Genomic DNA, 25,851 nt, shown 5'->3' with positions numbered 1-25,851 from the left:
GGTGGCTCTGAAAAGAGCCTTTGGAGTCAAGCGGGCGGCGAGCCGCGCGAGCGCCGCGTCCCGGCAGGGACTCACTTGGAGCTGGTGTACTTGGTGACGGCCTTGGTGCCCTCGGACACGGCGTGCTTGGCCAGCTCGCCGGGCAGCAGCAGGCGCACGGCCGTCTGGATCTCCCGGGACGTGATGGTCGAGCGCTTGTTGTAATGCGCCAGGCGGGACGCCTCGCCGGCGATGCGCTCGAAGATGTCGTTGACGAAGGAGTTCATGATGCCCATGGCCTTGGACGAGATGCCGGTGTCCGGGTGCACCTGCTTCAGCACCTTGTACACGTAGATGGAATAGCTCTCCTTGCGGCTGCGCTTGCGCTTCTTGCCGTCTTTCTTCTGGGCTTTGGTGACCGCTTTCTTCGAGCCCTTTTTGGGCGCGGGCGCGGACTTGGCCGGCTCAGGCATAGCGGGAAGCACGAGCGCCAGACACGAGCGGGCGAGCAAACCCAACAGCGGGTCCGAGGCTGCCGGAAGCGACTCGGTACTTATAGAGGCTGTACGCAAATTAAGGTTCTGATTACGCTGCGTTGTGATTCGCGAGTTTTCAGTGGCGCGCCTGCGAGGGAGACGAGATTATGTAAATGAGTGGATTCTAGCTGAGCTATCCTATTGGTCACCAGAGCAAAGCTACGCTTTGGCCAATCAAAATGCTCCGTAGACAATCGCCGTTCTGCCTATAAGAGGGTGAAGCGGGGCCGTTTCGGGCGACTTTGGCGGTTGTCGAGCGGTAGCGGGTCGCAGTGAGTGTCCCCGTCATGTCTGGTCGTGGCAAACAGGGAGGGAAGGCCCGCGCTAAGGCGAAGTCGCGGTCTTCTCGCGCTGGGCTCCAGTTCCCGGTGGGGCGAGTGCACCGCCTACTGCGTAAAGGCAACTACGCCGAGCGGGTGGGGGCCGGCGCGCCGGTCTACATGGCGGCGGTCCTCGAGTATCTGACGGCGGAGATCTTGGAGCTGGCGGGCAACGCGGCCCGAGACAACAAGAAGACGCGTATCATCCCTCGTCACCTGCAGCTGGCTATCCGCAACGACGAGGAGCTGAACAAGCTGCTGGGCAAAGTCACCATCGCCCAGGGCGGCGTTCTGCCCAACATCCAGGCTGTGCTGCTCCCTAAGAAGACGGAGAGTCACCACAAGGCAAAGGGCAAGTGAGGCCGGCGTCCGGAGGCCCGCCCAGCCCCCGTGTGGTGGGGGCACCTGTGAAATCAAAGGCTCTTTTCAGAGCCACCCACTTCTTCAAATAAAAAGAGTTGTTACAGTAGCCGCTCCCGACTCCCATCTGTCAGTGGGGAAGGCCGGGCCCAGAGAGAACGGGGGCGGGGGTGCCATTTGCTCCCTACTCCCAACCGGTCCTCGGCTTCTCTGGTCTTGAGCCCTTGGCCACCTTTACTCGGTTCGGTGGCTCGTAAACTTAAGGACTTACTGACGCAGATGGAGGTGCCTAAGCTCCCCGGGCACCGGGGTGCAGTCGGTTGATTCAGTTATGGATGCTTCGGGGCGGCCCCGGACGCTGTGTTGTAAGAGTCGGTGCCGAGGGCGCAACTCCGCAGTCGTTCCCGAGGCCTTTGCCCGACACTTGAGGTTTAGGGTGAAGGGGACCTGTTCTCGTTCTCATTCTGGCTCTTCCCCCCCCCCCCCCAACTCTCTCTCTCTCAGACACATGTGCACCCCAGTCGGTAGAGGAGGGGGCGGCTTTCAGGATTGTGGCGGACCTGGGTCTTGGCCTCACTGAGCCGACTTAGTTTAACAAGAAAGTGAGGAGACGCCTTCGCGGCCGAGATACAGGTTCCCCACTTAGGCTCTCGGAGGCGGAATCTTGCGCACGGGGGGACGGACAGCTTTCCCACCCGAAAGGCGGGAAGGCAAAAGCATCGGTGGGACCAACTGGGGGTCTCCGAAAAGGTAGCAAGCAGCAAGGCGTGCGGGGGGCGTGGGACGAAGGGAAGCCCGAGGTTCGGTTCGGGAGCTACGAAGCGTGGAGAGGAAGAGGGTATCGCGGGGAGCGTGTTCCAAAGGAGTGAGGGGCTGAAGAGGGACAGTCGGACACGGTTCCGATCAACAATGACTCGCCCTGAAAGAGAGGAAAAACAAGGTGGGAAAAAGTGTTGGGAAACTGGGAAGGAGACAGCGAGGCGGGTGGGCGGGGGGGGGGAGGATTCTGCGCAAGCCAATGGGTGACGCTAGGCCGGATGACGTCGCGGCCAATGGCCAGGCAGCGCGGGACTTTCAATTCTCGCCCCGCCCAATCGGGAAAAGCCTGTGCCTATAAAGACTGCCGCCGCGGGCCGGCCCCCGTTAGTCTCCCTGTCGCTGCGCTGGTAAGTTCGTGTTCTGGCTGGGCATGGCCCGTACTAAGCAGACCGCCCGCAAGTCGACCGGCGGCAAGGCCCCGCGGAAGCAGCTGGCCACCAAGGCGGCCCGCAAGAGCGCGCCGGCCACGGGCGGCGTGAAGAAGCCGCACCGCTACCGGCCGGGCACCGTGGCCCTGCGGGAGATCCGGCGCTACCAGAAGTCCACCGAGCTGCTGATCCGCAAGCTGCCGTTCCAGCGGCTGGTGCGCGAGATCGCGCAGGACTTCAAGACGGACCTTCGCTTCCAGAGCTCGGCCGTGATGGCGCTGCAGGAGGCGAGCGAGGCCTACCTGGTGGGGCTGTTCGAAGACACCAACCTGTGCGCCATCCACGCCAAGCGGGTGACCATCATGCCCAAGGACATCCAGTTGGCCCGCCGCATCCGCGGGGAGCGGGCTTAAAGGGCGCCCGCTCGGCTCGAGGTTCCATCATATCCAAAGGCTCTTTTCAGAGCCACCCACAACAGCACTCGGAGGGAGCTGTGCCGCTTGTCCTTCGCGCTCTTCCGGAGGGCGCCCCTATTGCCTCGGGGGGGAGGGCGGGGCGTTAGAGCGGGCCGAGGCATTGTGCTTCCCCAGGGGTCAGCTCTTAGTCGCTTTAGCTCTCGCCGGCCGCCGTCGGGGGTGGTTCTGAGCCTTGCGGGAGCTGACGCCGGTCTGCTTATCTGGCCTGGCGAGGCGGCCGCTGCTTTCTCGGGCGCGGCTGGGACGCGCGGCCTCCCTTCCTGAGGCGGCCGCAGGGGCGGGCTCCTCTGGGGCATCTTGGCGGCGCCCGACGGTGACCCGGGACTGGAAACCGGCCAGGCCCGGGGGGAGGGGCTTCGGGGCCGCGAGTGGCCCGAAACCGGGAGGCGTCACCAGGGGACGCTCGGGCCTCGCCGTCCAGAGCTCGCCCGACCTGGCCTTCGGCGAGCCAGCTGGAGGCGCGCGCCGATCGCTCAGCGCCCGCGACCTCCTCGTCCCCGCCGGAAACGGCCCCACCGGGCGCGCCTCTCCGGCTGCGGAGGGAAGTCGCCCCCTTCGTCCTTCGTCTCGCCGGGCGTCTGCCGGGTGAAGTTGGGGATTCCCGCGCTTCGAATGTGGGTAATTTCGGGCTTCACTCGACAACAGGCTGACACCTCGCACCCTCTGCTCCTCCTCAAAGCCCCGGCGGGGCTGGGCTGGGGGCGCGTACAGACTCCGAGGCCGCTGTCGCGATCTGGGCCCTAAACGGACCGTTTCCTGCCCGGGGGCGCAGGGGGAGACTCACTGTACTCGGCGAAGGCGGCTCTCCCACCTTCGACCCATGTCTGGATTCCCTGCCCAGACTTGGTAGTTTCTCTCCGCGTCTTCTTCAGACGTGTGGGGAGTCTGTTTTCGGGTATTTGGAGGACTCGCCCCTTAACCACCGCCCCCCGGAAGGACAGACCTGGCGCTCGGAGTTCAGGTTCTTGGGAAGAGCAATCAAACAGGCAGAACATGGTCCTCCTTTGGAACGATGAAGCTCCCCGCTCTGAGGAAATAGTGAGGGTTGGAGGCCCGAGAGGTGACTCCCGCGCTGCTCGGGAGGTGGAAGGGCAAGGCCTCTTGGTGGTCAGGGCCGTCGGGCGGGGTTTTGCAGAGCGCGTCTCCGCAGAGCTCAGATGCAAAGGCTGTACAGGTCTTAGATGACGGCTTCTTAACCTTCTCGGTCACTTATTTGCACCTGGAAGAGGCCAAGACTTGTGTTTGCCGTTTCCTCGCGGCACCGTGACAGGTTAAAGGCATTCGTTACAGAGATCGGTGAGAACTCACAGAGGGGAGAAGGGGAACGGAGAGAAACTTAGTTTTTTAAAGCTCCCCTTGCTTCTCCTGAGATGTGTCAGAGAAAGGGAGAGCAGTGTAGGGACTGAGGCCCCTCCTGCTGCAGGTTGCCACCTGTCTCTGCTCCAGGGTCACGGCAATTTCCAGAGCGTGCCTCCGGGTCTCTGCCCAGACTCTTCATACCTGCTTAGGCGCCCACTGCAGGGTGGAGCCAGGGGCCTGGGTCTGTACTCTCCAGGTCAGAAAGAGGGACTTTTAGAGGTGCGTGGGGCACCACCTTTGCACCCATCATCTCATCCATCCTCATGGCAGAACTTTCAGGAACATCCAGGCGATGGGGCTTTCTGAGGTACAGTCCGAGGCTCTCGGGTGAGTGACTTGTCCAGCATCGCGGGTCCGGGAGCAACTGAGCAGACCCTGGAACCTGTGAGGTCGGTGTCAGGTGTCAGCCCTCTGCGTCCTCCGCCCGCCCCCGAGATCACACTGCTTTCATTTTCCAGTCTGGGCACCCCTAACCTCCGGGAAGTCTCCCCGTCTGAATCTCAAAGGGAAGTTTAGTGGCGTGGTCGACATCCAGTCGGGAGTAGAAAAGAACTGTGTGTTCCCGTCGCTGTGAAGGCCCACCCTCACGGCAGTCTCTCCGATCTTTCCATTTGTTTGGGAGACCGACCGGCGCAAACTGAGTCCATCAATACGAGGGAACGATTTAAAATGTAAGTTTTGACATTTAATCGTTTCTGTACTTACATCATTCTTTACTCTCAGGTGAGAGTTAAAGGATAATGAAGGATCAGGCAGATAAATGGTCTTCCTCTAATGGCTAGCTCGGTTGTGAGAAAAGTCTAACCCTGAACCCGGGATTTTTAAGAAGTGAAAAACGGTCTTTGTTCAGATTGAATTCCGCCTTAGGGTGGCAGGGGAGAGGCGTGTGTGCGCGTGTGTAGAGGGAAGCTACGTGGTATTTCGGCCCTGATGACACTACCTTTGCTTCCTCCGAAGAGGACTAGGCCCTTGGGTTCACACGCTCTCCTGGTCCTCCCTCACCCTCTCCAGGTCCCCATCTCAGCCTTCTCCTGTTCTCTGCCAGGCTTATCAATATTCCTGGTTTCGCCCATGCTGGCCTTGGCCGTCTGACTTCTCCCTGCAACACCAGTGAGATCATGGACTCCCTGCCTACCCTCTCTCTGCCTCTCTGCCAAGTGCTCCCAAATTAGCATCTTCCGCTGAGACCCCTGTCCTGAGCTCAACACCAATATTTCTAACTGCCTGGTGGCCAGGTGCTTCTGGATGGAAAATAGGCACTCCAGACTCGGCTGATTTCCTAAACGGCATCATCTTGCTTCCCAAAGCGATTTCTCCCCTTCCGTATTCCCCATCCGGACACAAAGACACCTTCATCCCCGCACCTGTTCCGGTCGGAAGTTCCTTCCTCTTGTCTTTTGTCCAAATCTCATGAGTCACCAAATGCTATCGAACCTACGTTCTGACTTTCGATTCTATCACCCTCTCTCCCATCCGTCCCTGGTCCCTGCCTCAACTGAGGCCCTCACCCAGCTCGGAGCTGGAGGGTTGAGTAAATACTCAGGCTAGACTCTCTGCCCTGCCACTAGGCTTCCACTCTGTGTGAGAGCTATCTTTTTTAAAATGCATTTATTTGAGCCTGTCACTCTCATGCTTGAAATGTTCCCACCTCCTCTCCCTTAACTTCGGAATAGAGTCCAGCTCCTTTTGCATGACAGCTCCGAGCAGCGGGGGTTAATAACCAGTAGGGACTCTGGAGTTACATAAACCTGGATTTCAATCCTGGTCGTGCCCGTAGAACGGTAGGTGACTTCAGCAAGGAAATCTCCCTGCTCCCATTTGTAAGACGGGGACAACAGCATCTCGCTGATAGCGTTGCTGGAAATATTCAAAGTGACGATTCCTGTCAAGTACCTAGCACAGTGTCTGGTCCAGAAGAAGCATTCAATTAAGTTTAGCGACTCTATTCATAGTTATCAAATTTCAAAGATCCTAATCACAATGGTTTTAATAGACATCTAGTTCCCGGTGTTTCTCAGAGCCTCCCCAGGGTTCGGGTGCTGTGCCAGCTGAACGAGTAGGTTCTGGCCCCACAGGACGCCTGCAGTCCCCAAGTGTACGATGTCTTCACACATTCCGTTTCTTCTGTCTGGAATGTCCTCCCCTTTTTTGTAGCCCTGAGAACCCCTGCTCCTTCTTCGAGATGCAGCCCTAGGTGGCCTTCCCTTCCCTTTCTCCTCTTCTCTCTGGGCCTTCCTCCTTGCCTCTCCCCGTCCCTATCCTGACACCCCTTCCTATTCCTTACCGTCAGCATTCGGCTGGCAGCATTCCTCAGGGGGAGGATTTGTCCTTGTTCGTCTCCGTGGCGCCAGCACCCAAGCAGTGCCTGGCACACCGTAGGTGGTCAGGAAATGCTTGAGGAGGAGCCTAATCCACCCGCCCTTCGACTCTTTGCCTTACATGAGGGAGTCGGGCAGGAGATGCCCCAGGCTCTTGGGGTCCTGGAGGTTACAGATCAGGAGCAGGCCCGGACCGGACCTCTGCGAAGAACTTCCAAGGTTTTAGGGGTCCCAGAACACGGGAGCAGGAAACTGCCCAGGGGCAGGGCGTCTCCGACGAAGCCCAGGTGCCCCTTGCCCGTACGTGGCCACCGTCCCAGACGGAGCCCACTCCTGGTGATAGTAACTGAGAACGAGGAGTTCACTGAGCTGCGCCACCGCCAGCGGCCCCCATCCGTTGCCGAACACGGCCGATCTGGGGAGGAGCGTTGGCTTTTATTATCCCCAAAGACATCAGATTCAGCCCTGCCGACAGGATTGTTTGGGGATGCGGTTAGCGGTTGAGTGTACGATCAGGAGCAGAGAGTGAAGCATGCCTAAAGAGAGGCAGGAGGAGGAGGAAGGACCGCAGAGGACAGAAAGGGGATGGGAACCAGAAGTCTCGGCTCCTCACTGCTATGAACTGGGGCTGAGGCCTGAGGCCCCTTGCAGGGTAGGGCCAGGGCTCCTGACCCCTAACCGGGAAAAGGCTCCAAAGAGAAGAGACCGGGGTCTCCGTTTCCTCACGTGTTTATAAAGCAGGATCATAACTGCACCCGCTTCGGGATTGCTGTGAGGATGAAAAGAGGTAACACAGTTCACACAAAGTGCTTAGAACAGAGCCTGACAGGTGGTCATAAATCCATATTAATAACGTCATTAGCATCGGTGATGTAAATATTAGTGACATTAACGTGAATCGATGTGAGTCCCAGTTACAATCATGTCCTGGGAAAGAAAGAACAACGCACACTAACGGGCGACCGATTTTAAGCACGTGACCAGCTTCTAGACTGCATGGCCCAAGCAGTAAGGACACCCACGTTCCTAGATGGCTTATGGCTCGTCTTTCACTCACCTCCTCTCATCCGGTTTCGCAGTAACCCTGGGAGGGAGGAAGGGCTTTTTGACTCCTGTTGAACAGGTGAAGAAACTCACCGTGGCGAGGGAGAGACACCTGGGAATGTGGGTCACAGCCAGAAGATGGCAGAGGTGGAACTTGAGCCTGGGTCTCCTGTTTTGCTTTGCTTTTTGTACTAGACTTGTTGTTTCAGAAGGAAACAATGCACAAAATAGTTACACGTAGAGATACAGTATCACTCAACGTATACAGTAGCTCTGATTTCTGCTGACTCCAAACTACAGTAAGAACAATTTGATATTGCTAGCTACTGCACGTTCACACACACACACACACACACACACACACACACACACACACATCCTCACACACCTCTAAAAAGTGAAACAAGTTGTACAAAAGGATATTGTTTTCTGCTGTGGATGCACCATGATACTTTCAATCCTGTTCTGTTTCATTAATAAAACATACTGGCTCCTATTTTCTAAGTTGATTTCACCACTTGCTAATAGGTTCCAACCTGCAATGGAAAACCACTGCGAAAGAGAAAATTGCAAAGAACAAAGTAAAATCACGACTCAAGTTAAAAATTATAACTATTTGGTTCCACAGGAATCCTGGTTTCTCTTCCTGCCTGGAGGCACGTACACGAGGTTGCAACAATGAGAATGAGGTCTTTAGGCTCCGTAAGGAAAAGGCACGCGGTAAAAGGGAAGGCATGCTGCGGTAGGTAGCAGAGAAAGACGCAGATGCGTTACGGAGAAGTTCAGAGGCTAAGATCACTTCTAACTGAGGGGATCACAGAGCTCTTCCTGTGAGAGAACTTGGCACCGGGGCAGGGAGTCTAATCCAAGCTGAGGAACCAGAAAAAGATGAGGAGAATTGTGAGTGGCGGCTGGTTGGTCCACAGGGTGGGCCGAGGCCCGGAATGGGAGATGACTTTTCAGTGGCGGGGACTTTGAGGCCAGCTGACTGGGGGTCTTGAATGCCAATCTGGGGAGAGGGTGGATGTTACCCTGTAAACAGTGTAGGGGAAGGGATTATAGAAGAGGAAGAAAAAAATTAAGGCAATAATGAGATGTCTTTTACACTGGATGCTCCACCTGGCCAAGAGGGAGGGCTTGGATGGTTGGTGCCCCACTGGTGGGGTGTGGACTACGGCAGCCATTCTGAAGGGCCACCCGGAACTTCTTAGGCCAATGAAGGATACGCATCATAGGAACCAGCACGGCTGTCTCCGGATATCTATCCAAAAGACATTCTCACGCAGGCCTAGCAGGGAAGATGACAGGGATGATGGGACATCAGAAAGAATGTAGGCGTTCATCACTGCGAGAGCGGCTAGAGAACATGTGGCGGATTCACTCCATGGAGTACTCTGCAGCAGTAGGAGACAGTGGATTAAATGGCTGGCTACATAACAACAAGGGGAGATCTAAAATGTAGTTCTAAGGGAAATAAGGTAACACGTGGAATGAGATTTAAAACACAACTATTTATGTAAATTAAAAGTACATTAATGGATCTTGCAATCATGCATAGAAACCAAATATGCTTTGACCATAGTAGAACGGTTTTCTATCGCGGGGGCGGGGGGGGGGGGCGGTGGAGATCGGGAAATGAGGATAAAAGAGAACAACAAAAGTGGGAGAAACCAACAGGAGGGAGTGCCTTAAGCAGGTGGGTAACATACTCAGAGCCGTGTATACAGAAGGTTACTCTGGGGAGAGGGTGCAGAAGGAGTCAGAAGTGAGCAGCACCCGAGGCAGGGGGCCAAGTCACAGGCCTCAAGGACAGAGCAGATGAGAGGTGCTGAGAATGACAACAAGGGAACAGGCCACAGCAATGGATCGGGGCGGGCGAGGGCCGGGGTGTGGGGGCTTTGACATTATGGCACATAGAATATTGCCCGAACCTGGAGGAGGGAAGGGGCAGAAGGCGGTTGTTGTGGCAAAAAGTAATCAACGATGTCTCGGGACCTTCCTGCCTGAGTGACTGCGAGGATGTGCCACCTTCAAGGAAATTGGCAGCTGCCAAAGAGTTTACTTCAGGCCAGGCTGGGTCTCAGCTCTCAATGGGCAGCGGCAAGTGGCCATGGCAGCTGGGAGTGTGGATCTGGAGGCAGATCTAGAGACTCAGCTGAGTTCTCTCGTCTGCCCAGAGGAGCTAGAGGAGTCCCTGGGAAGAGTTTATGAAGAAACAGCCCAAAGGACAGGCCTCTGAGGACCATCTACACCACTGGGGGGGCATCTGGTGGGGAAGGGAAGCTAAAGTAGTTTTGTCCTGAAACCAGAGGAAAAGTATAACGAAGAAATTGGACCAGATGGTTTCCTGGGTCCTTTCCAGCACCAATACTGTATGGTATGGTTCCATTAAGTGTGCTTGGCAGATGTCTTCGAGATCCTCAGATTATTTGTAATCTGCAAATTTTAAACAAACAGTGTAGTCAGACTCAGGAGCATCGTAGCGTATCAGAGAATGCCAAGATATTTAGACCGCTTCAACATCAGTTTCTTGCTTTGTAAAATGGCGATAATATTTACCTTTGGGGGTTGTCGCGAAGATCCGAAATGGTACGGAGTAGATATTCAATACGTGGGAACTATTACTCATTATTCTTTCACTTAAAAAGTAATTCAAATCAAAGAGAGGTATGTAAATTCAACCCAAATGACCTCTTCCAGTTGAGGGGACCCGGAGAGGTTTCCGTGCCTCCTCCCATCACCGTCTCCTTTTCCCGTCTTCTTCAGTCCTGCTGCCCCCTGATGCCGAATCTTACCCACTAGACCACCAGGATTGGCTTACAGATAGAAAAATGCTTATGTATCAGTCTGTCTCCTTCTTTTTCAAGGATGCACAGTTTTTCATTGAATAGATAGTTCTTCCATTATTTACTCAGACTCACATCAATGGAAATGTAGGTATTTTACAGACTTTTTGCTTCTAAAATCACTGTTGCAACTTATGCTTGTGCATATAGTTGGGGACGCTTTTCAGTATACCTGGTGGCTAATTGTGATAGGTATTGCTAAATCGGCTTCCAAAGGTTTTGGTGCAACTGCCTCTGGATATTAGCAAACGTTTAAATTTGGCCAGTTGGTTATTTGGTTCTGAATCTCATAGTCCCTCTCAGACATCAGGATGAGCAAAAAGTTAAGCGTCTCCTGACCTCCCTACAAACTGTCTTCCTTAGGGCAGCGGCTCTCCCCACCCATCAGAGTCCCTGCTCAGGGCTAAATGTTGAGCTTGTGATGGAATTTTCCTCAGCCAGGTTTTGATTTTGGCCTTGGGTTTCTTTGGTTGCTCCTTCCCCTCTTCTCTTCCTTTGCTGGTTGGGTCTTCTGTTTAATGGTTGGGAGGTCATTGCGTCTGGTCTTATTGCATCGTGAAGCAGTAGACAAGGAAATGAAGGGCCGGTGGCGACTCAGACAGGTCATGAGGATGAATGACCCCCTGGGCCCGTGCTCACCCCATTCCAGCCTCTGGTCCTGGGCTCTGTAGGCTCAGAAATTCCATTGTGTTGGTAGGCCAGGGGTGAGGGTCTCTGAAGGACTAGATCCCACGCATCACACTCTCAAGGGACAGAGATATAAACCCCTACTAATAATTGGCATCATTCACAGGAATTAGCATTTATTGAATGCCAATCATAGCGTTGACTGCTTTATAAATATTAATACACGTTATCCACAGAAGAACCCGACACAGTAGGTATTCTTTTCATCCTAGTGCTACTGATAAAGAAAATGAGGCTCAGAGATTAAGGGATTTTCACTGTTAGTAAACAGTGAAGTTAAGATCCTAACCGGAAATGTCTGATTCCAGAGATCATGCTCTTAATTTCCCAAAGAGAAGTGTAACCCATCTGCTCATCAGCTCCCTGTGGGTGAGTCCGTATGGGAAGCCAAACTCCCATTAGAAAGTTGGGAAGAGCGCGGAGGCAGATGACCTCAATGGCTGCCATTATTCAGTCAGGATATCGTTGAGCTCTAAAGGCTGCCCGTTGCAGAAACTGGTTGCACCCACTAGAGTCACGGTCCATCTGCCTTGGAGGGTACCTGGATGGTCACAACCCCATGGTTGTTTTCCCCCACACCTTGTTTCCAAACCTCTTCTGTAATATGGTTGGTGTGGTAAGAAATCACTTTGTTGTAATTGTCGCCTTCTTCTCTACCACCAGACAAGAAATCCCGGAGTTCACTGCCCAGAAAGGCTCCTAGGCCAAGTGAAGATTTTCAGATCACACAGTTCATTGAATCCATTCAACAACGTGAAACAAGGAGAAAAGGGAAAGGGGTGCTCCGGAGAGGTTAGCACACTCGGAATAGGGTGCAGTGAGGGGGGAAGTCCAACACAGCATCGAACCTTGGGTTACTCAATGTTCTGTCCCGACTCGCTCTGCCGTGTCAGCCTTCCCTGCTGATGCTACAGCTAAGAGGACCAGAGCTGAGGTAGGCAAAGGGGCTCAGCACCTGGAAGGTCCCTGAAGCTGACTTATGCTGCTCAATCAGGGAGATATGGGGGCGAGTACGCCTGGCCATAGTTGTAATTCAAAAATAACCCGCTGAATAGCTATAGATGTCCCTGTGTATAGCCTGCAGAGGACATAGCGGGCCACAGTGCGTGTCCCCAGTGGATGGCTGATTTAAGGCATGAATACCGGGTACCTCATGTACCTCGTGACTATTTGACGTGCTGTTTACTTGATCCTTTCACCCGTTCCTCCCTGTGTTTACCACACTTGCTCTACTTGATTTATGCCTAACACGTCTCACAAGCTATGCTCACTTATTATCTATAATTAGTTTCTTCTCTTTATTTGTTCATTTCTCTTAGTTCCTATAGAAGAATTAAATATTCTTAAATAATTCGTTTAACACCTTACAACAATCAAGTCAGCTGGCGAGTCTATTTGATTCTTTAAGATGACTTTACATTTTTCTGATCTAATCCTGAAACATCCGGCCCTGCCCATCTGTTCACGCCTCGTCTGCACCCACCATCCTCCTTTCTCTCTGATTCCAGCTATGCTGACTCCCTCCCTTCCCCCGTGATCACAGAGCGCGTAAGATGTAGATTGGGTGAAACAGACAATAAACACATCAACTTTGGTTTCTGTGTCACTTCATGGCTTCACTCTTTCACATAGATCTCCTTCTCTTTTGATCCTTAAAACATTCCTGTGAGAAAGGTAGGAATTCTCGGTAACACTCAAGATGAGTAAACTGAACTTTGGCAAAGCTAAGATTTGCCATGGTTCATGTAGCCCAGGTTATCATCTTCTCATTGTTTGCCGGGAAAATTATACATGCTTATTTTAAGTCATTCGAACAATTCAGAAATGTTCAATGAGTATAAGTGACACCTATAAGTCATTCTTAAATTTTTGTGAACACTTTACCTGATAATTCCCCTCACATCCATACATATTTCTATACACACGTACGTAACATTCTGCGTAATTGGTAGCTCAGTTCTTTTGGTTCAACCAGAGATATGACTTGTACCTCAATAGCTCGACTGTAAGGTACAGAGCGAGAGGTGTCAAAAGAAGAAAATAAGAATGTAGTGAAAGATGACTCAGGAGCATCTAGCCTGGGTGCCCCAGAGGATAATGCTGCTATCCGGAGAAGCAGGGAGCCTGGAAAGGAAAGGGAAGACTTCAAACTGATCCATTGTGAAGTTTGATTAGCCAGTGAGACACTCAGGAGCCTCTGTGACCATGGTAATGGACGTAAGCCCGCAGACTGGATTCTATAACAATTCATATATATTCTAGTGGAAGGCCTGACTTCACCCAGGGAGGGAAGAGATGGCAGCCAGGGCTGGCTTACGGAGGGCATCTGAGCTACTCGGGGATGGAAATGAGAAGGAATTTATTTTGTTAGCAAGTCAAAGAGATAAAAGAACATTATATTCCTTTCTGTTACAGATGGTTAAGAACTTTTTTTAAGAAAGCCATTTGCTAATGCACAAAGCTGCACAATGCACACTCTGTAATCCGGCAACATTCAGAGGCTGGATACAGCTAACAGAGTGTTCAGTGACACCCCATCATGATAGCATTTAGAGGAGCAGACAAGGCGGAAACAAGGATCACTGCTAAAATCACTGTAAAGAGGAGGTGTCACTAACGGTTAAAGGACAAGATCTGGGGGAAATCTGGGAAGAAAGAAAGAAACATGTCCATTAATTATAAAATTCGATCCTGTTAACAATACAAACCAATAATGTGTAGTAAAACAAGCTGACTGCATTTTTCACTCACCCATCTTTTACATTTGCCCCAAATTCGCTGAGGAAATAAAAGCTGTTTTACCTTTTTCCTCCTGTAACATTTTGTACTACCGAAAATTTAATAGGGTCATTCACCGGATGTTTTTCTTTTCCATCAGAGAAAGCAAATTTAACATTATGGTAAACAAATCAGGTTCAATACATATTCAGATTCTAAATACTTTTGTTTCATTTAAAGCAAAACCGTTACTTAGACCAGCGGTTCTCAAACCTTCCTGTGTTTCAGAATCACCTGGAGGGCTGGCTACAGCACAGATGCCCAGGTCTCAGCCCCTAGAGTGTCTCATTTACTAGGTCTGGGGCAGGTCCAAGATTTTGCATTTCTAACAAGTTCCCAGGTGATCTGAGATTAAAGACCACGCTTTAAGAACGACTAGTGTAGACAATGGACATGTTTTTCCCCCCCTCCCTTCCACTATTTTTTTGATTTCTCTTCAAGTTTTTTCTCTCTCCTTCTCCAGAGTATCTCAGCGAGGGTCAGATATATTCAATCTGCATTGCCTTTAAAGTTTAAAAAACAACAACACGGTGATACTTGAAATAGCAATGCCATCAGTTGCGGGTGAGATTTTAATTTAGAGGGAAAATGAAACACCTTGAACACTGAATCCTCTTACTTCTCACCTGGACACCTTCATCACAATTGTTATTCTCGCCAGCTCCTCCTTGATCCTCCCCAACCCCTCCCCCACACCGTATTATCTCAGTAGGAAGCCAGGCATTCTGCTCTTTCTTCAAAGCCTGACGCCGGCCCCACCTCCAGCCCAGCTTTCCCCAGTTCCCCAGCAGCCAGTGACTTCTGTAGTGTTAGGACTCCTGTAGTAATTACTGTCTACATTTCTCATCATAATGAATACATGCTACCATGTACTATTGTGCCACTTGTGTAAGCGTGTGTGTGTGTGTGTGTGTGTGTGTATGTATTTTATATATTATTTCTCTTCCCCGTGCTGCTGGGCAAGTCTCGCATCCTTTGACTTTCTGGCATCTCTTTTGCTAAGCCCCGTGTTTTAAACCTGGTTCACCTTCAACTGTTTGATGCTAAAGAGAGCAGCCAAGTGTGGCGACCAGTAAAGAAAATAGCAGGTTTACCTTTTGGGAGCTGATGGAGAATTTCTTCTCTCAACTACTCCCATAACCAAATTTAACTGTAAAATCATAAGCCTAGAATGCTGAAAAAACCTTTTACTCACAGATGGGATCATTGCAAAAGTATAATTAGGCTAGCGGTGTGGACCTACCGCATTTCAATCCAAATCAGGGCAATGTAGAAGTGGTAGTGTAGGGAACGGCCTACTGTCTTCTTCACCATGCTGATTCTGGAGAATAACTTCCTTTTGCCTCGTCGCAATGAACGTGTGCTTTCTGTACTGCCGGCGAGTGTGCTCCTGCCGGTCTCTCCTAAGCCGCAACAGGCCCTGCGAGGAAAGTCACCCACACCCGACTGACCCGTTTCCTGAAGACTTCCTTTCAGGACATTAAGATCATCTAGCTCGCTCAGCTTTTATAGAAGGATCCTATTAAATTGTCCCTGCATGTGTATCTTTGCAACGTTGTCACTAAGAGACCATATCTCATAGGTCCTTGACTAAAGTCTCCCTTGAAGGTAGCACCGAAGGAAAACAAAACTCTCAGCAAGTAGTTTTGAGAGGGCTTTTTATTGAACACTAAAAACACAGCAATCAATACTTTTCATCCAGTGGCCAATTTGCCGGGCCAATTTGTTTTAAAACTGCACTGACGAGCTCACTCTGATCTCACAGCCTCTTTATTTCTTTGGAGTTTCGAACGCTTTCTGGTTGGATTTGTTTTGCTCCTGGCTCAGACCTTGTGAAGTGGGCAGACATGTCACAGGAGGGTATCCAACATGAACAGGGCCCTCAAGCCATCCGGTCCCTGACCCCATTGAACAGAGGGGTGAAGTGTGGTGCAGATAAACTGACGAGGCTAAAAGCCATGAGGTGGCACAAGTGGCCTCTCTGAACTACAAACCTGAGCTGGCCTCCTTCTGCCGGTTTCTTCTCTCCACAAATGAGGATAGCGCGCGCCAGAAAGAAGCCTGTGTCAGCAGGGGCCCGAGAACGTTTCGGATGGAGGAACAAACCCAGAGGCAGCTTTTGGCTTTGAGGGTTGTGAGCGCTTTGGGCGCCACTAGCTGTCAAAGTCCGAGCTGACTGGAGCCACTGTCAAGTGCAGCTACCTCCCAGCTTGGTTGGTGTCGTACTTGACGCAAGGGCCCAGCTCCTCTGCTGACTGTATGGTCGGCCCTCAAAAGGGCCTTTGGGGTCGTCAGGCGTTCAAGTGGAGCGGCAGCTTAGCCTCCGAAGCCGTACAGGGTGCGGCCCTGGCGCTTGAGCGCGTAGACCACGTCCATGGCAGTGACCGTCTTGCGCTTGGCGTGCTCCGTGTAGGTGACCGCGTCGCGGATGACGTTCTCCAGGAACACCTTCAACACACCCCGGGTCTCCTCGTAAATGAGGCCCGAGATCCGCTTGACTCCCCCACGCCGAGCAAGACGCCGGATGGCGGGCTTGGTGATGCCTTGGATGTTGTCTCTCAAGACTTTGCGGTGCCGCTTGGCGCCCCCCTTGCCTAAGCCCTTCCCACCCTTTCCTCTGCCAGACATGACTGCCGCAGGCCGGAGACACGATCTCTGCGAGCGGCGAGGGCGGCGTCTTTCCTCATATGCAAGAGCATCGGACCAGATTGAAAACCCAAAGCGCGCGGGCGGGAAGCATTGTAAATTGTCCCCGCCCGCTCTGTGTGTCGTCATTTCTTCCCGGCTGTTTCCATACCCTCCTCCGCCCTCCCCGACTCCCTCTAATGGACTCTGCCCTTCGTGGGAATCTATTTGCCATAGTCGCCGGGAGAATTCGGATCCAAGCGGATCCCGCAGCAGTTTTCGCCTCTGCCTCTCTCCGTCTGTAGGCTCCCCGAAGGCTCTCAACTTGGGCTAAGAGGAAAGGTCCTTCTGGCGGCAGGAGACCAGAAGAGGAGCCAGTGGATCCAGAGACGGGAAGGAGAAGAGAGCGCCAGCGCCGGGTCTGATCCCGACCAGAGGGTCCCAGGCTTCCGAACCGTGTTCCATAAAACTGCAACGAAAGCAGTTCCGAGAAGTGGACGGACTGACCGACGAGGCGATCGCACGAGCAGGGCACCCGCGCTGTGGAGGGAGGGGGAAGAGCGCCGTAATTCCCGAGTCTAGTCTCTCGTTGGTATGAGGCGTGGAATTCTCCCTCACCCGAGAGAAATCGGATCCTAGGGAAACCGGTCTCACTACACCGCCAAGCCTTCTGGTGGAGTCAGTGAACCCACCGCTCCGCTGAAGGAAGCCACATATGCAGAAAGGAGGCTGAAGGATGCGCTGTACGTCCGTTTCTGCAGATCCCCTAAAACCCACCCTTTTCAGCCGGGATTCAGGGCCCAACCGTGTCTCCACCGAGGCCCGCGCGGGGCCAGCGAAGTTTGCTGAATAGAGTTTCGCGAGAGGACAGCCGCTCCAGATGGAGAGTCGTTACCAGAAACTGCCCTATGAAATTGTTTGGGGTCCTGACCTGTATAGCACGTTGGTTACTTTCGGGCCTCCTGTAGGAGAATCCACAGATGTTGTGGTTTCTGCATCAGAAAGGATGACAGGTTTTTTTCTGAGAAATGTCTATTATTTGAAAGTAGCGTATGTGCCTTTCTGCATCTCTGCTTTGGCTCCCGCTACCCTCTATATGCTAATGAATCCCAAATCTACATGTGTATCCAGACTTCTAGGCTCCACACCTGTGGATCTTCCTGGTTGTTCTTTAGTCATTTTAAACTTAAAATCCAAAGTCTCCCCAAATCAACGTGTTTAAACTTAAAATCTCCAAGGTGTGACTCTCACAGGAGCTGAGGGAATCCATTCTCTTCCTTCTCCAACTCATTGACTGGCTCTGTGTCTGCTTCTGAATGGTGCCACCATGCCACACATGCCTAAGCCAGCACCCTGGAATTCACCCTAGACGGTGAAGGGTTGTAGGACAGGCCACCCCAAAATATGCCTGTAGGAGTTTGGGACATGCCACTCCAAAATATGTTGTTTTGGCATATTGAGTATTTTGAGCTGTAGGCACTTGGAACACAGCCAATGAGGGGCTGGCCTTCTTTGAACTCCCCTTATCTGCCTGAAGATAGATCCTCCAGAAGGAGCTCAATTGACATCAGTCCCCTCCCCGGGAGTTTCGTCAACCAAGGAAGTCGGACTCTCGTCAAAGGAGAGGAGACTTGAAGTCCACAGCACACTCAGACAAACTTGGTCACCAACTGTCATACCTCCCATCGATTCTAAAGACCCAGTCATCTTTCCTAAAAATCGTTCACTCTCCCCTGAGAGGCATACGTGCTCCCTCTGCTTTCTGTGAAGATGCTACTTAAGTCTGAATTCTAAGCCACCTCGGGAAGTTACTCATTTTTCCCCGGGTATCTCCCGTGTATACGTGAGGTACACATGTTACTAAACGTCTGTTTGTCTTTCTCTAGTTAATCAGTCTTTTATTACAGGGTCTCAGCTAAGAACTCAGAAGGGTAGAGGGAAAATTCTTTGTCCTCCCCTACAATGTCTTCCTCTCCCTTGGCTGCTTCAGGGGGGAGAAACACACCTGCTCTTTTCTGACCCTTCAGCAGCTCCTGCAGAATCGACCACGTTACTTTACATCTCTTTTCATCTTACATATTCGCCCCACCCCCACCCCCACTGACTGTCTGTCTGGCAGTGATTTTTGTTTATTTTCCTTTGTCAGCTGATAAGTAGTTCAGTGTGTAGCGTAAGCTCCATAATTGTTTACAGGATGAACGGTTCCTGCGTTTGACTGCTTTTAAACAGTAGTAGCAAAGAAAGTCACAGCCCAATTGCAACAGGATAAAGCAATCCAAGCCAAGGATGATGGGAGTGAGGGGTTTTGGTGTCAGAGGGGACAGGACCCCAGGCGGAATCAAAGATAGTCTACAAACTTTCTTTTCAATAGTCTTCATCCTCCTCTGAGGGGCCGAACCACCCATTACCTAAACAAAATTATCTCCAAGATCACCTCTCCCTTTTCCCGTTGCAAGTAAACTCAGACTGAGGAAGCGACTCACATGCAGGCGTGAATGAGTACCTGAGGTATTTATCAAGACGGGACTCTGACGGGAGAGTGGTGTGGGAGATTGAATCCAACTGGCGGGATTAATAGAATGGTTATTTTGGGGTGGGAGTGGGTTTCCCTGGAGCCTCTAAAAAAACATTCTTCCTAAAAGAACAAGGATTGGCAATTCTCTCCAAGAGAAGTTTGGGGGAAAAGTGGTTTAGAAGATTGCGAGTAGCTCCCAACTAGCTTAGTGCCCAGTGCAGGTGCTAGCTCCGCACAGGTTTTGGCTTTCTTCTGACAGGCAAATGGCTGCATTGCTCTAAGTCATGCTGGGCAGCCACTTTCAGCTGTAGGCAGAGGTAGGTGAACAGTTTGATGGAGTCTTGACATCCGCTGTGCACTTCCTGTTAAAGCTTAGCATCTCTCATCTGAACTCCTTAGGAACCTCTATCAGAATGTCTTTTTGGTCAATTCTCCGCCAGGTCACAGAGTCTCTTGCTTCAAAACCACTGCTTCTCAGCCTGATAAGGTTCTATAATCATGCATTTAGACTCCTTCAACCTTGTCCCTACCTGCCTTTCCAGAACTATCTACTTGCCACATCCTCCCCACACACTCTAGCCACAACTACTCTATAGATCCTGAGCTCTATGGAGACTAGGGTTTACAGAGCCTTTTACATGTGAAGTTTTTCAGAGGTCCCTTTTTGGAGGCTCCTGGTATATGGGGCAGTGGGCGGAGGGTGGCCAAAACCGGGTTGTAAAATTTTGACATATTTTCAGTGATTACATTTAATTAATCAATGCTTGACTCACACAATTACAAGACAACGTACAACTTCATTTGTAGATTATATCAAAAGCCTAAATCAGAAGTCATTCATGAATTTGAGACTTGTGTCATGGTCCTTCTGAGTTTCCCCCAATAGGCCCTGTTGGTTCATGCCTTTGCTTCCTACCTCCCTGTATGGTGTTCCTTAGTCTGGTTTATCCTTTCATTCTATTTGATAAAATTCCTTTTTAAGGCATGGCTTAAATATGAATTTCCAAATTGTTGTTTCTTTCTTCCAGTTCTCATAACTACTGTGGGTATCTTTTTTATCAATAATAATATTAGTGGCTGTATTTTAATGAATACTTTCCATGCTTCAGGCTCTAGGAAACATTTTTTCATGGATTCTCCTGTTTAATTCTCAGAGCAACCCTGTGAGGTGGCTAATGTTTGACTTGCCCTTTGCCAGTGAGAAGACTATTGATCTGTGAATTCCCCAGGGGAAGGGGTGTGAGAGATGTGGGCTGAGTACTGTCGCCACCACTCTCCTCATCTGTAAAATGGGGTTTATAATACCTTTCTCTCAAGCCTGTGAGCATGAAATGAAGTCATGCATCTAGACTGTTGATTACAAAAACTAAATGAAAAGAATGTTGAGGAAGAAGACATGCTAAGAAAAAGTAGTCCCTTTTTTTTGGAAAAAGGCTATACATCAGTTGACTTGTGAGCATTCTGTTCTAATTTTCCCTGTAAACCAGAAGTATTAGGCATCATACTAACACCTGTAGCCTGAACACACACACACAAATCCAAGTCATTTCTATTAAATAAATACATTAAAACATATAGCCCTTAAAATTCCTGCCATGTGTAGCTTAAGTCTCATGAGGATGGTTAATGGAATAAAAATACTTGTCATGTGGAGCACGTTACTTGAGCTCACCTCGTTCCACTGGGATATGTTACGCTGGAAAGCCAGGAATCCTATAAACTTGTAAGGGAGGGAAAACCTCCTTCTGCCCCTCCGATTCTGTGGCTAGGCCCGAGAATTAAATTGACGTTAGAGTAGGGACAGTAAATTACGGGACAATGACTAGAAATACAGGGGGGAAGCTAACGGAAGACAAGGGTGTTTTAGCAGCTTTGTTTGTACAGCTGCAGTTCCGCATCAGCTCCCAGTCGCTGGTGATCAGAGTGTTCTCTTCGTGGTCCTGGGAGGGCGCCTTCCTCATGGGAAATTTTATGAGCTGCTTTTAGACGAGAAGAGGGATGTCGGAGCTGCCTTCCTGCATCTGCTGTTTCTCAAGTACCTTCAGTTCAAAATAGTCGACATACCAGAGCGACTAGTTTTGGGGTGGCGTGATCTGAACCCCTTCGAACTCAAAGCTGCTGTAGGGAAGGCAGCATTTCACCTCTACCTTCTTAGAGCTTTTGGCTGGGCCTGAGATTTAAATTGATGTAAGACAGGCTAACAGGAGGAAAGCATACAAATATATTTACTGAAAGTTTTACTTGGCAGGGGAGCCCTAGTAAGGACATGAAGACCCCAAGAAGCGGGTTAGAGTTGAACCCTTCCATGCTGAATTGGACAAAGAGTAGCAAATCGTGACAATGTAACAAAACAAATCATGACAATGTAACAAGACAAAAGGGCCCCAGCTGGGCAGTTAATGGTGGAAAAGTAACTAGGAAGGTAAAGGTTAGGTTAACAAGGTTTATACACCTTTCTCTCAGCTTTGACTCCCCATCCTTGGTGATAAGAATGTTATTTTCCTCCTGGTAGAGGGAAGACATCTTCCATATGGAGGTTTCATCTCCTGTTTTTAGGAAGAGAAGGGGAGGTCAGAGTGCCCTTCTTGCACCTGCCGTTTTTCAAGTGCCTTTAGCTCAAAATAATCCTTATGCCAAAGTGGCGTATTCTGCCACTGATGGGGTTCAGGACACGCTACCCCAAAATATGGCACCTTCACACATGGAATATTTTAAGCTGAAGAAATTTTGAGAAAAGGACAGAAGCGAGAAGGTCACTCTGACCTTCCCCGGGACCTTCTCCCCTGAAACGGGTCATAAGAGCCTCCTGGGAGAGGTGGCCTCCCTATCCTCCCGGGAAAGGAGCATCCTTGTCTCTAAAGACAGAGGGAGGCCCAGAAGATCCTCTCAAACAGGCCTTGCTGCCTCCCCGGTTACTACACTTCCCTCGTACTCCTTCACCTGTTGTCTCTCTACTCGATTGCCCGCCCTTCATCAAACCTGGCATAAAAGTACTCAGGTCTGACTGTTTCTTCGGCTCTTCATTTCCTTATGAAGGTGCCTGTGTCACGTAAAACTTAGATGAAATAAGTTGGTGTGCTTTTCTCCTGTTAATCTGTCTTTGTCAGCTTAATTTTCAGACCTGGCCAGGGGACCCTAAGAGGGTCGAGGAAAACTTCTTCCTCCCTGCAGCACCCTTTACTGTGCAGTACAACCATTAGTGTTCCAGACAGCCAGAAAAGGGGAAATTTTTATCCAGTGAGCGGGATGTTGAGGGAATGAGTTTGCCTCAGATTGGGGTAAGGACAGCAGTTCAAAATCCTGTGGCTTCTCAATTTGGTCCAGGGCTGCAGGCCACTCAGGATGAAAGAGAATCAGGCACATAGCCTGACCAATCCACAAACCAAAGATTCAGTCTCATCTTGGGGTCCCTGGAGCCCTGGGGTTACTTGAAGTCAAAGACTCAACACAAACTGTCTTCCTGGAACATTTATTTTAATTTGCCTCCTTTTCTTTCAAAATGCCAGTGAAACACAGCAAGTGGTACAGGCAGCTCCGGGCAGGAATGGACCAGATGACAGGAAGGGATCTGGTGTCCCTGGCCCAGCATTCAGTTCTGACAGTCCCATGGGTTTCGAGGGTCTGAGCCCGAAGAAACTGTGCCGGGGAGGAGGACTGACCAGGGTTCGAGGGTTGCCATTACCCAGGCCACTCCCTGGGAGCTCCGTCCTGGGTCCTGTCAGTGTGATTCCCTGCTCAGGTCCACAGCAGGAGACGCACAATTCTTCCTGGAAGACATCCTGAAGTTCAGAGATGTGAGCTCTGTGCAGATATTTGAGTTTTCCAGTGCAAGGCACTGGGAGTTCAAGCTGTCGGCCTGCACTGAACCAGTGGAAGGCAGGACATACCTGCTCCTTCCCTCCCTCACCCTCACCTGCCCGCCCCAGTATCTGTGAGGGCAGCGACTTGAGGCTGCCTCACTGGGGCGATTCCTGCACCAGATGAGGCTGGAAGTTTAATGGCTCATAGTCTCTTTTAGGAATGAACCTGTTCAACTGGGGGAGTGGGACAGGATCTTGCAGAGCCAGCACTAGACCAGACTCAGATACAAGCGACTGTGTGGGTCTCAGATGACACCTCTTCTTACCTTGATCATCCTTTATTTCCACCTGGAAGAGGCCAGTGTTCATGTTTTTGTTTTGTCTCAGCATAGTTGATAGGTAAAAGTATTACAGAGATTGGTGAGAATTCACTGAGGGGAGGAGAGACTAAAGCAGAAGCGCTTTTGAAAACTTTTTTGCCCTTTGCACAGAGTGTGGGGGGAAAAGAGAGAGCAGTGTGGACTGTAGCTGCTCCTGACAAGGGGTCCCCAGCTTTCAGCTCCAGGCTCACAGAGATTTTTAGAATAGGCCCTGTTATGGGCTAAATTGTGTGTCTCCCCCACAGATTCATATTTGGAAGCCCTAACTCCCAGTACCTCAGAATGTGTCTGTATTTGGAGATAGGACCTTTAAAGAGGGAATTAAGTTAAAATGGGGTCATTAAGATGGGCCCTAATCCCATAGGAGTGGTGTCCTTACAAGAAGACATCAGGACACAGACAACACGGAGGGACAACATGTGAGGACAGGGTGAGAATGTGGCCATCTGCAAGCCAAGGAGAGAGGCCTCAGAAGAAGCAAAACCTGCCAACAATTTCATCTTGGACTTCTGGCCTCTAGAACCATGAGAAGATAGTCGTTTAAGCTACCCAGTCTGTGGTATTTTGTTAGGGCAGCCCTGGGAAACTAATGCAGGCTCCATAGTCTCTGCCTAGAGCATTGTTCCCTGCTCGACCAACAATGCATGATGGGACCCTCAGGATCTATACTCTGTGAGCAAGCAGAAGCAGCATCGACTTTGTGCTGTGCAGGGATGGCACCTTTGCACCCAGCATCTCATCCATTGAAGTTTGTTTTCAGAGGTGCACCCTGAAGTTCTCAGAGGGTGTCAGAGCCATTAGTGGCTGAGCAGACCCCTGAGCACGTAGATTCCCATGTCGGGGCACTTCCTCCCCAGGATCATACTCTTAACTGGTAGACATCAGATGTAAAAGCAAAGCACCAACCGACCTAAAATACCAGAGATATCTAAGACCTCCCCAAGTCCCTGAGATTTGAAACAGCCTGTGTATCTGTCATGGCTAAGGCAGTTCAGGGGTCCCTAGCTTCGTGGGAATGGCTATACCTTGCCTTCACCCCTCTCCTCACCTCTCTTCCTCCCGCCACAACAGTGGAGTGCTCACCCACCAAACTCGAAGATTGCAGGGTGTGGAAGAATGGTGAAAGGAAGCCAACAGGGAGGAGCAGTGTTTCTTGCTGGTGTGGGACAGTGGAGGCCCTCCCTGGTTTCCTGTCAAAGGTGATGAGTCCCTTAAGGGCAGGGCCTTGTCTGCATCCTTGATCTCTCTTCCAGGGCTGCTATGCAACAGAGGCTCTGGGCCTCCACCATGGAAGGCTTCTCTACTTGGCCTGACTGAGCCACCTGCCCTCACAAAGAGCACGCAGTGCCAACAGGTATGTGGACAACAACTTCCTGTGGAAGTGGGACCTATCTGAGCCAATCCCTGTCACCCAGCACAGGCTCAGGCCTTAGCAGGACACTGCTGCCTTACCTTTCAGCAGCGATCTTGGGGATTTGCCCCACACAGAGAGGGCTCAGGATCTGTGTGGGTGTTCTGGGAGGACCATGAGGAACTCTCTAGTGCCTTCAGGGCTTCTCAAACTGCCACAGGCATGTTAGTAACAGCTTTGACACCTTTTTGGTAATAGGACAAAGATGACATTCCTGCCACTATCCTGTGAGGGCCAAACTTTCTAGGCCTACTAGGAAACTTTTGGAATGTCTTTATTGGTTTAAGAAATTAGGGTGAAGCCGTACTCAATTTTTTTATGTCAGTGTCCAAATCTAATTGTTTCAGGTACTTACACCATTTCTCACTTTCAGATTAGTCTTAAACAAAAGAAAATCAAGAAAAAGCAACTCACTTTCCCTTAAAAAGTCTCATCTTGTTCAGCCTGGTTCCAGGAAAAGCCTGCTGTAGGACTGGTGCTGTTCACTGGACTTTGGGTCTTTTAACCAGAGCTGCTGGTGACCTCAGCTACGGCAGTGGCTAGGAGTAGACAGAGATGAAGGGATGGATTTGAGGGAATTGTAGAAGATAAATTTGATAAGATTTGGTGATTTAGGCATTTGGAGAGTGCAAGGGAGAGAGGAGCTTCTCCTTGGCTTAAAGAGCTGGGAGATGATGGTAAATTTCACTAAAGTAGAGAATTTGGGGAGAAGAAATTGGTTTTAGAACCAAGAAGATGCTTAAAAGCCCTTCTGACCTTGATCTGGAAGTTGAGATTCCTGTTGTCCATCTAGAAGGACACAGTCACCAGGAGCTGGGAACATGAGTCTAGTCAGCACAGGGCTCAGCTGGGGCTAGGTTGGGGGAAGCCCTCAGCAGACAGATAAGGATGACAGAAGGCAGGGCGTTTGATGCAATCTACCCAGGGCTCAGGCAGAAGAGAAGAGGAGTGAGGCAGGCACCCCGGGCAAGCAGGAACAGTGACGAGGCTGGTAGATGAAGAGAACACCAAGAGACAGAGGATAGCTAGAGAGACGAGGACCGCTGGGAGAGAGGATGTCCCAAGGAGGCAGAGGTGGTATCAACAGGGCCATATTGTACACTGAAGTACAGAAATAACAATAACAACTTATGCTCACTAAGCTCAGTCACTTCTGACTGTACTTTATATTTCGCATCTCTTTTAATCACCATGACAACCCTGCAAGGCAGGTAGGTGTTTTACCATCCT

The 25,851-nt window shown here is 50.8% G+C and overlaps 4 protein-coding genes and 1 long non-coding RNA gene across 6 annotated transcripts in view; 3 read left to right on the top strand and 2 right to left on the bottom strand.

Moving 5' to 3' along the window:
* Window positions 1-6: 6 nt before the first annotated feature.
* LOC124251572 (histone H2B type 2-E) lies at window positions 7-605 on the bottom strand. The gene has a single exon (XM_046684464.1). The coding sequence runs from the start codon at window positions 450-452 to the stop codon at window positions 72-74; it is 381 nt and encodes a 126-aa protein (XP_046540420.1). The 5' UTR covers window positions 453-605; the 3' UTR covers window positions 7-71.
* Window positions 606-738: 133 nt separating this feature from the next.
* LOC124251571 (histone H2A type 2-A) lies at window positions 739-1,304 on the top strand. The gene has a single exon (XM_046684462.1). The coding sequence runs from the start codon at window positions 803-805 to the stop codon at window positions 1,193-1,195; it is 393 nt and encodes a 130-aa protein (XP_046540418.1). The 5' UTR covers window positions 739-802; the 3' UTR covers window positions 1,196-1,304.
* Window positions 1,305-1,716: 412 nt separating this feature from the next.
* On the top strand, window positions 1,717-2,815 carry LOC124249474 (histone H3). The gene is given in 2 exon segments (XM_053770172.1): window positions 1,717-2,374; window positions 2,377-2,815. Coding segments are annotated over 2 exon segments (561 nt in total). The 5' UTR covers window positions 1,717-2,232; the 3' UTR covers window positions 2,796-2,815.
* A 160-nt stretch (window positions 2,816-2,975) lies between these two features.
* The window catches only part of LOC124251455 (uncharacterized), a 31,877-nt gene continuing 9,001 nt past the window's right edge, over window positions 2,976-25,851 (top strand). The window contains exons 1-3 of one of the 2 annotated variants that reach the window (XR_006891765.1): window positions 2,976-3,476; window positions 4,676-4,888; window positions 24,464-24,564. This is a non-coding gene — a long non-coding RNA (uncharacterized LOC124251455). Of the gene's footprint in view, window positions 3,477-3,547; window positions 4,889-24,463; window positions 24,565-25,851 lie in introns of those variants that run through there. The other variant, XR_006891764.1, reaches the window with a different exon arrangement.
* Window positions 15,532-17,335, bottom strand: LOC124251453 (histone H4-like). The gene has a single exon (XM_046684270.1). The coding sequence runs from the start codon at window positions 16,663-16,665 to the stop codon at window positions 16,207-16,209; it is 459 nt and encodes a 152-aa protein (XP_046540226.1). The 5' UTR covers window positions 16,666-17,335; the 3' UTR covers window positions 15,532-16,206.

Source organism: Equus quagga, chromosome 13 (genome assembly GCF_021613505.1).
Source record: "Equus quagga isolate Etosha38 chromosome 13, UCLA_HA_Equagga_1.0, whole genome shotgun sequence".
Classification (NCBI taxonomy): Eukaryota; Metazoa; Chordata; class Mammalia; order Perissodactyla; family Equidae; genus Equus; species Equus quagga.
The sequence above is the reverse complement of the archived record's forward strand: the minus strand, read 5'-3'. Positions and strand labels throughout refer to the sequence as shown.

Bases quoted from the DNA above. Each gene is read 5' to 3' on its own strand.
- LOC124251572 (XM_046684464.1), bottom strand. From the start codon at position 452: ATGCCTGAGCCGGCCAAGTCCGCGCCCGCGCCCAAAAAGGGCTCGAAG.
- LOC124251571 (XM_046684462.1), top strand. From the start codon at position 803: ATGTCTGGTCGTGGCAAACAGGGAGGGAAGGCCCGCGCTAAGGCGAAG.
- LOC124251453 (XM_046684270.1), bottom strand. From the start codon at position 16,665: ATGACGACACACAGAGCGGGCGGGGACAATTTACAATGCTTCCCGCCC.